General features: G+C 40.3%; 1 protein-coding gene across 2 annotated transcripts; it reads left to right on the forward strand.

Annotated features, from left to right (window-relative positions):
- Positions 1-1253: 1253 nt before the first annotated feature.
- Positions 1254-10342, forward strand: LOC123986365 (protein FAM124B). Of its 2 annotated transcripts, none has more exons than XM_046074575.1 (7): positions 1254-1587; positions 1984-2015; positions 4151-4357; positions 4713-5108; positions 5554-5750; positions 7177-7339; positions 8163-10342. In XM_046074575.1, the coding sequence occupies exons 1-7, from the start codon at positions 1517-1519 to the stop codon at positions 8771-8773; spliced, it is 1677 nt and encodes a 558-aa protein (XP_045930531.1). In that variant the 5' UTR covers positions 1254-1516; the 3' UTR covers positions 8774-10342. The 2 variants fall into 2 exon arrangements, with proteins under 2 accessions (XP_045930531.1, XP_045930532.1); XM_046074576.1 differs by lacking the exon at positions 1254-1587 and adding an exon at positions 1700-1895.
- Positions 10343-10903: the final 561 nt, after the last annotated feature.

Consider the following 10903-nt stretch of genomic DNA (forward strand, 5'->3'; position numbering starts at 1 on the left):
CCACAGTCAAAATCCTCATGTTCACAAGAGGAACATTGTAGGCCTCTGAAGGGTGTTGTTTACTACAGTATTTTGAGATTTAAGTGTAACTTTTTTCTTTCCATCTTAATCTTCCTAAGAAAATACACTCAGTTAAATGTTTAGTTTTGTTGAAATTGTTTTAGAGGTGGAAATTCAACTATATAGTTTGTGCTGCTTTTCTATCAAATCGTCATCATGAGAGGTGTTCCAAATATTTTACCCTCTGACATAAAATGAGTGGACAAAATTTAAGAAACGACACAAACTGCAGCCTTCAAAGTGACCATAAAGCTGAATTAATACCTTTTCTAAAACAGTTCAAAAAACCCATAAGCATTGTTCCCTGTAAGAAAACGAAACCCAGGTGTTCAAAATAAAATCCAAAAATAAGACCTAATGTGATATAAACTTATAATTTGTTAGATTATGTAATAAGATCATGAAGCTGTTAAATAATCCAACACATTTTAAAACAGCTCATTATTTTCAAATGTCCTTTTGTCCTGCTTCTTTTCAGTTTATTCCATGCCATTTTTAGTTCATAACAGCAACTTCTATTTCAAAACCTTGACCTGTTCATGATGAAAAGAGGCTGTATAAAATAAAACATTTTGTGGAGGGTGGCATCATGAATTTAAAATACTTTTGAAATAAAAACTTGGTTTGAAATAAAAGGAGTAGGATGAAATTACATGTCATCATAAAGAGCTGGGTTTTAAACATTTGTTGGATTATTTCAGAAAGTCATGGATACATACCATGTGACTGTTTCATAATGTGTTTTTTATTTGTTTAATATTGAACTCTTGAAGTCTTGGATGTTTTAGACTTCATCACTTGTTGCTGGTATACACAGAGACTGGATGGAGTGTACATGTATCTCACAGGTTAGAGTTAAATGAGCTTTTCACTTCACAGTCCTCAGAAACCAATAGTCCTGCTCCAAAAGCGATCTGTTCAGGGGTGTGTAATGGTCTTAACAAGGTCTTAACAAAGTCTTAACAAACAATGTCTTTAATTTTCAGGGTTTAGAGCCTCCCCCTCCTTACGTCACCTGCACTTTTAAATCTGCCCAGGCCGTCTGGACTGTCTCCTTTGTCTTCTCATATTGTTAGAAGCATGCCATCTGCTCCGTGTTATTAAAGGCGACTTTAGACTTAAAGCAGCACAACTTCTGCTGCTCCCCTTTCGCCAAAACTTCAGTCTCACTAACTTCCCAAACAGTCCAGCATACATTTCTTCTCAACTTGAACGGGGGCACCTCCAGTTTCAGTGTTTTTTTTTCTCCCAAAATGATCCTTTATTTTAACATAACGGTGTTTGGTAGCTTGTTGACGTCAGCGTCCCAGCAAGAGTCCCCCTTTTTTTGTGGAGCAGTCTGTGGAAAAAAAAATCAACCAGGATGCTTTTCACTCTCTGGCCGGACTGCTGCACACACCGCACGGACACTCTGTACAGGAGGCTCGACCACTTGTAAAAGGTGTAATAGCGGGATATGTTTGGAAGAGCGGCGGTGTTAAAGAGGGCCTACGATGAAAACGTGGACTCCGGAGCTGAGACTGCCGAGTGAGTCAACTCGTCCCAGCGTCAGCTAGCTCCTGGCTAACATCAGCTAGCACCGGGCTAACATCAGCTAGCCTTGGCCACAATGGAAATTAATTTTGTCCAGGACAGTAAATTGTGACGTAGGCTGACGTTTCAAACCACCTAGCACTTTATGACATGGTTTTGTAACTATTTTACTCTTTATGGTATTTTCTCATAATTTGGCTTTTTGAGCTTTTTGTGTTAGCTAACAACAGACAATGTGTTGTCATGGTGACCAAAGCAAAGGGGCATGTTTCCAAACCGACCGCCACAAGATGGAGACAGATGTGTGTCTTTACATCCAGCCAGTCTAAGTTATATCTAGTTATAAGTCTAATCACTCATGTGCTTTTTGTTTTGTGTTGTTTTATTCAGATCTGACTGCAGCAGGATGTCATCCTCTGGCAGTAAGTATCCCTTCACTCATACACAAGGTAAAGAAGCACTGCTTTGATTGCACTGAACCTCCAAATCCTGCACTGTAAAATCAGCATAGCGAAATGAACACTGTCAGAGTTGACCTTAACTTTTTTACTCTTTTTGGAGTACTTCTGTACACCAACCAGTGTTAGTTTTTCTTAAAGATTCAGTGTGTAAGTTTTAGTGGCATCTAGAGCTGAGGATTGCGAATTGCAACCAACAGCTCACTGTGCATTCACTTGCTCCTCAGACGCAATAAGTACTTTATAATAAATAAGTCCCTCCAGGATTTTGCGATGTCGTGATCACAACTAATTCAACTAATTCAACTAATTCAACAAATCATCGCAATTCAGTGCAGTTTGCAATTTTTACAAATTAGTGCCACTTTGAACTATCATCACCGTTTCCCGGAAAATGTTGTCATACATCAGCTTGTCACTTCCTTGTTTACAAGTTGCAGCCGACTTGTGTGATACCAACATCTCACATTTGTCGATAAAAGAAATAAAACTACAGGAAAAACATGCAGTATGGTGGTTGATCATAAAGGAAATCGTGATTGACTGACAGAGTGGCAGAATGGCATGGAGGATGTTAGACAAGACAAATCACTGTGACACAGGTCGTTGCATCTTGGTCAATTGCAAGCGCTGAAAGAATGAAGGTAAGCTGGTTTAAATATGCACAGTTCGGGTTAGGCCTGCGAAATCCTGGAGGGACTGTTTAATGATTTAACTATAATTCTAAAGTTTAAAAAAATCACCATCACATCTACCATGCAGTTTTCACTTATTGCCACAATTTAATCGCAGAAAAACTCCCCAAAACATTGCAACTTTCATCACAATTATTTAGAAAAAAAATGGCCTGTGAAATCCTGGATGGATTACGCAGAGGGGCGGGTGACATGAACACTTCAAGTGTAAAATCCAGGATCAAAGTTAAGAAGTTCAGAGTTAATATTTATACAATTACACTTACAGGTTTGATTTGGTAACACTTTGTTTTTACACTCAGTTCTGACAACCAACTACTTCTCAATTGAGAGTCAAATATAATGGATTTTAATTATAATTAACTCTGCTGTTACTCATATTTCACTAACACCAAAAAATTTACTCTTCTCAATTTGCCGTTTACACGTCCAATAATGCAATAATTATTTAGACTCTTCCTGACTTGTGAACAGGGTCTTTTATTCAGGTTACTGAACACATTTCTACGACCACATTTCTCGATTATATTTTTGTCTGCCACTTCTGAAATGTATGTAGAACCCTTTAACATTGTAAACAGTCAGTGAGATCCGACAGTAGAAATCTGGACTATATTATTCCTTAATCCCTGACTGATCTATACTATATACTATTTAAGCATTGCTTTTCAAAAATGATAGGTATTAATATAAGAAAAAAATTTCAGGACACCTGCAACCATGAACATTTTTACTAATTTCCCATTACAATACCCTGCTTGTAAATGCCCATATCTTTCAAACTCTGTGCCAACAGTGTGTGATCCTAACTTTGAAGATTTGAAGTTTCCAAAGATAACAGAGAGAACAAAATTTTCCCACTTTCAGTCCCTTTTCAGGGCTGAAAATGTGGGTTATTATTACTAAATATTATGCAGAAACATCACTGCAAATGGTCTACGAGAGCGAGGACACAGTTTGGAGTCTAGTCGTGGTGATGAATAATGGCTTCTCTATTTCCAAACGGAGGGCAACAGTGTTTGTTTTGGCCAACCGGTCAAAATTGAACAAAGTTAAACTCTTTTCAGAGCCAGCTGGAGATCACACTAAAACACAAAGCACATTCTTGAATTTGTCCATTTTAATGTGAATGTACCTTTCCAAATAAGACATTACACAACTGTTTTGACAAGCTGAGTCATAACGTTACTCTCCATGACATCGAAACTGATCTTGATGTGCATAATTGGTGAGTGCTGCTTTGACTAACTAGACATTTGTAATGGCTTCATGTTTGCACTTGTCTAAAATATATTTGTACACTTATGTGGATTGGTGTGTGTGTGTGTGTGTGTGTGTGTGTGTGTGTGTGTGTGTGTGTGTGTGTGTGTGTGTGTGTGTGTGTGTGTGTGTGTGTTACCCCAGTTGCGCTCATGACCACTCGGGTCAGGCAGCAGAAGCAGCAGCTCCTGCTAATGAACTTGCATCTGCTGGCCAACCCTGGAGACTCACTGCTGCTGCAGCACACCCTTGATCGCCTCCTCCGCTGGCTCTGCCCAACACTCCGCATCTTCCATGTGTCAGAGAGGGCCTCCCCATTCAGAAGTTACACCCGCCTCTGTCCTGTGGCAGGTAAAAAGCCTTACTGTGTGGTCTTGCATTTATTATATGTACTTCCTGTTATACATTTGGTTGTCAGGTATTTCCTTGGTAGGGATGCAAAACCCTGTTGTGCTTGTACATTTAACCTCATTGAACATTCTGTAGATGTATTTTTTTCCGTAAAGAGGAAAATAATAATTTCCATATGTGAGAACAACACACAGGAATTTAAACCATTTTAACTTTCCGTTCACATCAACGACCCACTAACTGAATACTGCATTTATTGAGTATGGTGTAAACATACAAGGAACTTCCCTTGCTAGAAATCATCTGTTTTTATTTAAGGTTGATTGAGAATAAATCTTTGCCAAAAACGTTTCAGGCTACCCTTCTCTGGCCATCACCTTCTTCCTCCATGAGGCGTATGGAGAGGAGCGAATCCTCAAAGTGCTGGACTTCTTCCAGCGTCCGCCCTGGCAGTACCATCATACTGAGAGCTGCGGGAGCCGAACTGGAGGGATCCACATTACCTCCAGCAGCTCACCTGCCAATGCCCTGATGCGACCGTACCTCCTGCCCAGCAGAGACTTCTATAGTTTGGGTGCAGGCATGCCTGTGTGGGGGGTTCGACCGGTGCACTGCGGAGGAGAAATACTACGTGTAACAATGTACAGTGTATATGACAATTACGAGGATAGCGTGCGGCTCTATGAGACAGTGCTGCAGAGACAGGCAGAGGAGCAGAAGACAGGCTTCTGCTGGTTCACTCTCCACACAGGTATGTGTTGCAGTGTTTATATTTTAAAGTAATGAAAAATATAACGTGTTAATCCTAATAAGTCCAGCCTTAAGGCTTATCTTTTTTTCATTACAGTAGGAAGGACATCAAATAGGCAGTGAAGTCAAACGAAATCACTCGTTTCCAGTGCTCTGTTTCCCAAGGAAGGTTGAAATCAAAGGCAACTGTACTTGGTTGAAGATGCTCTATTTGTTTACCCTACAGAATATCTTTGCATCTGGTGACATTATGTTAACAACATGATCTATAATATTGAAAATATCAGTTGTACCAGTATATTGGAAGATATTCTTAAAACAAGTGAGGCAGCATTAAGTCAAATTATGTCACACCGCTGACTCTTTAATGCTCAACACATTCCCTTCTCTCCTGTTCTGCTCTGCTATATTTCTGTCTGCTGCTCTTGTTTCGCGTCCCCACACAGAGCCCGGACTGTGCCTGCAGCTGGCTTTAAAGCAGCTGTCACCAGGGGTTCGGGTGGAGCCATGCAGCTCTGCCGTGCTGCAGTTTAGTGTGGAAGAAATTGGCCAGCTCGTCCCTCTCTTGCCCAACCCCTGTACCCCCATCAGCACCACACGCTGGCAGACAGAAGACCTGGATGGCAACAAGGTTCTCTTCCAGGTAAAAGCAGCATAAAATACACCTTGTTTCCTCATTTTATCCACTCATAAAAATGTGATGACAAAGTCGTCAAAATGTGCACATGCTTCATGCTGTGGACAGCGTTCTGTTCCTTCTTTTTAATTGTGTGTTTTACATAACTGATGTGTGATGTGTATTTTAAGGTTTTTTAGTCTGTCGTGTTTAACATGTTAGATAATTATAAAGAGAGGAAAAGCTTCTCCTTGATTTATGGCAGGTTAAATCATGAAGTTAGTCATGCATCTGTGGTTGCGTCAGTCTGAAACAGCCCTACATTAACTATAAACACACAGCAGTCTGCTGGAAGGTTTACCCTATAATTAGCTCACAGCACACGGAGTCCAAAGAGCAGGATGTTTGTTGCCCTGCTGAAATGTTACTTGTAGAACTGGACATTTTTTACTCGATATGTAACTGTCCAGTTTCCTCAGTAGAGTTACACATTTGCTTTGGCGGGAAGCATCTGCAGTTGTTTGTGAAATAAAGGAATGTGTTGCCTTTCAGGGTTATGTTTATGTTTCATGTTATGTTTGACAAACTGATGATGATGATTTAACCTGGAATAAACAAAGGAGATGCTTTTCTTTCATTTACGATTATCTCACATTTAACAAAGAGACCTAAAATATATAAAAAAGAAACATGTCAGTGATTGTGCTCCATACAAAACATGATTTTGACAATGCAAATCACATTTTGTTATATTGTCCAAACACTTTAGTGTAAATATAATCAAAATAGACAAGTTTTTTCCTTCATAAGAAATAATAGAACATCTGTTGATGTATATAGAAATGGAGAAATAATACTTTCTGTCCAAAAGATTAGTAGTAATTGTGAGGAGTTCATTTTGACTGAATTTGTAATGGTAATTAATGTGAACCAATTCAGATACTTTGTTATTTTAGAGGATTTTAGATTAGATTTATTTGTCCAATAAACAATTATGTACCAAATGATAATGAGTCTGTTGGGTGGAGACTCTCATATATGAATGGCTGCTTTTCTTCCCTTGTATCCCGAATCTTATTGATTGGTGCAGGTGACACATCTGGCAGGTTTAAAAAAAACAAAAAAAAACCAAAAAGTGTTTAGCCCAAAGACTAGAATTCTTCAGGCTGTTCATTAGCTTTCAACTGCTGTTTAAATGATCTATTATGACTAGCCTCATAAGATGAAAAAGCATCTGTTTAACAATAAAATGCACGTCATGTCATTCTTCCTGTGATAATGAATTCAAAACGGCGTGTGGTTGCTGTCTCTTACAGAACCAACTCACAGCTGTCACTAGAGCCATATGTTAGATGCGTGTACGTTAATTCTGTCAAAGTTACTTAGGTTGCTTAAATCTCTGCAGCCCTGGTGTAAATCATAATCCCTCTCCTCCTGTCCTTCTGTGCTGCAGGTGAAAACCCCAGCTCAACCTCAGCGACCTCTGACCTGCGCTTTCCCCCTGACATGCCCCAGCGTGTCCCCTCGAGGAATGCAGCTCAGGAGCTCAGGACAGGGCCACAGCCTGTCACCCTGCAGCTTCACAATGCCCCTGCCTTGGCAAACTCACAGGCAAAGTAAGTACACAGAAGTGAAAGTTTCACAGGGTTTGAGATGCTGTACTCTGCTCATTCTACAGTGGGTTAAATATGCTGCATTTGTTGGTACTTTCCACAAATGCATGAGGAGCTCGAGGGAAGAAGCAGCAAAACAGGACATTATACTGACTCAAATGCCATTGAGTCAAATGGAATGATTTGACTCAACTCATGATGGTTTTATTTTTTATTTTCCCAGCCTCACATATTGCCAGTGTATTAAACAACTGTTTCATGTGGGAGGCTTATTGTAATGATAATCATGATGAATCACAATGAATCAGAGACATGGAACGTTTGTCAAATAAGTGTGAAGTCCTAAATGTTTCCTGGGGAGATTTTGACCTCTAGTAGCGACATGGAGCACTTTTTAAATGAGTGGGTCCCCCGCTATATTTGTCTCACGCATCAGACTATTTCACTGATGTGGCGGTAACACACCAAGAAATGCAGCAATGTGGCACAAAGAAGACTGCTAGCAAGTCAACAACACAAATGTAAACTTTATTGTCTAATGTAAAAGCATTAAAGGATGGGATATATGATGGTATATTTTACAACTAATCACTTTTTTAAATAAAAAACAAGAAATAAAACACTAGTCTTATCCTGTAACACCATCTGCAAATCATCTGACCATAAGGTTCTGAAAGTCTTTGAGACAGTTTGAGTTGACACTACGCAAAAAATAAACACTGAGCTGTTTTCATGTTCAGTGACATTTGAGTTTAGTACAATAGTACAAAGGTTTCTAATTGCCCAATTTTGTAATTCTGATATATGTGTCTTTGGTTGTTTATAGGCCACAGACCGCGCAGTGACCCTGTCCTGGAGAAGCTTTATGGAGGAGGTGGTGGAGCAGAGAGTCTGGGATCAGGAAGCTGCTGCAGCACCCCTCCAGGCAGCTCCTGTTACTCATCCCAGCGCAGCAGCCCTGCTCTGCCCTCAACCACCAATCACCCTGACTCTCCTCTGCGCCCCTCCATCACCCGTTCTCTCTCCCATCTCCTTCTGGAGGAGGAGGAGGAGGAAGCAGAGACCAACGTAGACACGGGAGTGCCCATCTCACCTCGCTCTGACAAAGCAGTCAAAACAATTGCTCGCTCTTCCTCCATGGACCTTTTGATGACTCTCTGCTCTGAGAGACCTGCAGCTGTTGGGGCTTCAGCTGGTGAGGGACTGGCCAACGAGCTGATTGAATGTCTGCCACAGACAAGCACACACCCTCAGGGCCCCTCCAAGACATGGGGCTCCGCTGGTTCTGCTGATACAACCAGGAAGGGCTGTGGCAGCAGGATTGTGGCAGCAGGACAAAGTCCCTCCAAAGGGACCGTGGTGGAGAACAGAACTACTGCTGAGTTGCTGTCAGCACGCACAAACAAAGAGGAGCCAGTCGATGAGTTCTTCATCTAAATCGCTGCCACTGCGTCATGCTGTGGTAATGATCACAAGAGGAGAAACCCTTTAAGAGGATGATCTGAAGTCATGCAGGAGGACACAGGTGTGTAGTCTGACAAAGGGGCAGTGCTCTGGGATACAGAAGAAGCCAAAGTTCAGCTGCAGGTGAGACTCAGAAGTAAATTGGTGTCTGTATTTCCACAATATACAGTACCCACCTGCCAAGAGAATGGTTCAAGATGAGGCAGTGCAGGTAATAATAATAATATTTTGAAGGTTTCAATTACATTGCATTTAGATCCGTCCAACTAATGATTCGTGCAGCTATTGTGCTATAATATAGACCTATAAAAAGCAAAACATGAAGGAAACGCTCTGTATTAAGCGTTACTGTCAGGGTACTAGTGCCACTCTGGGTTTCTGTATGTTGTATGTGTGGGTTTAATTGCCTTTGAAAGAGAAAAAAGATGATCTCCGTGTGAAGTTGCTCTCTGATGTCACTGATTTCGTCCAGTTGCTCTCTACAGTGCAGCGCTGTCAGTCTGTGTTACAGGTATGAAACCTTCACATAATAAAAGTATAGCCTAGTGGCTTTTGATTACATTTGTTTAAATGCACTTGAAAGGATCCTTGTTTAACACATTTTAAATTTGTGTGTTAAAATGTATGTAAGTGGTGGACTAGACCGGGCCAAATTACTGCATTGAAGAGGACTGAAATTTGTCACATAATTCTTTTTTTTCTTCAGATAGCCTAAACCAGATGTTCTAAATAACTACTTAAAGAGATCATTTGGGCAAAAAAGATTGTGTGTAATATATATATATATATATATATATATATATATATATTTAATAATAATGTAGTCATTAGTATGTAAGGTGTTTCAAACAACCCAAATGGGTCCTGAGACCTCAGAAATGTTAATTACTGTAAGTAATGCCACAGTAAGCTGAGGGATCAGCAGACAGATTAACTTAGGTGAAAATTTAGCAAGTTCACCATATATTGGACTTAGCAGTTAGAGATGTTAGTCAAATCCACAACATTTTTGCACTGTGCTCATGATTTAATTTTAGTTACAGACTGATACAAATCTATATTTTTATTATGTGAGGGCAGTGAAAGGACACTGTCTTCCGCTCTGCTGACATTCTCCATCAGCAGTACATTTTGTAAAGTCGCCAAAAGTTAATGAGCAAACTCATGCAACACCATCCAGTAGACTAAAACATACAGTTATGGCGATGGACCTTCTAAATTTAACCCACTAACAGATAAACCTGAAATCTGTATTCACTTGTGGTTCTTTATGGCCAGTATTTGATAAAATGTATATGATTTAAGGTTATGAGCGGCTCCTGTTGGGCTGCTCACTGGCTGACAGGACAATGTGGGTTTGCAGGGCAGCTCAGAGGTGTGAATGTGTTTAACTGTTTACTGTAAATGGGCGTTACTGGAAAAAAAAAAAAAAAGCTCAGTCAGAGAGCGTCAACTGTGAGGCTCCTTAGAAATGTCTTAATAAAAGTATTAAAATATACATGAATAAAACAGATTTCTGTTGTGGTCAGATTATACCGGCTACCTGTGTGTCCTGACGATGTTTTCACGTGACAAAAGGTTTCAATTATGTAATCAATTAGCGGTAGGATAAGTGTACTGAATAATCAGTGATCTACATATGCATTGACAGATGACTGCTCTGCCAGCAGTGATGGAAAAATCCCACGCAGAGAGAAAGAGAATACTCTGGTACCCGCCCGGATGTTTCCCCTGATTTTTAACCACACTGTTGTCAAACGGCTGTTGTGTTCTTTATGACAGAATATCATTTTTGGGTTGGATGTGGAAACATACAAATTGTTCCTCTACAACAGTTTCTTAAAATGCATCACACTGTGAGCTTTGTGATAACATCCACCGTTCATTTGCAGCACAATATACGACACTGTCACTGATCATGCAGTCCAAACAGTTGGACCGCCATTTCACCCTGCTGTGCAAGATATGATTCAGAAGTGTGACTTCACATAACGCTGGGCACCTCGGGTAGTTAAGTGCTGTACTGGGAGTCAGTGATCAAGGTTCAGGGCCTTTCCTACTATAGCAAGCAATTAGGAGGGAACACACAATCACAGGCCAAAG

This window comes from Micropterus dolomieu, linkage group LG17 (assembly GCF_021292245.1).
Source record: "Micropterus dolomieu isolate WLL.071019.BEF.003 ecotype Adirondacks linkage group LG17, ASM2129224v1, whole genome shotgun sequence".
In the NCBI taxonomy this organism is placed as follows: Eukaryota; Metazoa; Chordata; class Actinopteri; order Centrarchiformes; family Centrarchidae; genus Micropterus; species Micropterus dolomieu.

Coding starts and splice junctions, on each gene's coding strand:
- LOC123986365 (XM_046074575.1), top strand. CDS start 1,517: ATGTTTGGAAGAGCGGCGGTGTTAAAGAGGGCCTACGATGAAAACGTG. Junction 5,751..7,176: donor GCAACAAGGTTCTCTTCCAG/GTAAAAGCAGCA, acceptor TCTGTGCTGCAG/GTGAAAACCCCAGCTCAACC. Junction 7,340..8,162: donor TTGGCAAACTCACAGGCAAA/GTAAGTACACAG, acceptor GGTTGTTTATAG/GCCACAGACCGCGCAGTGAC.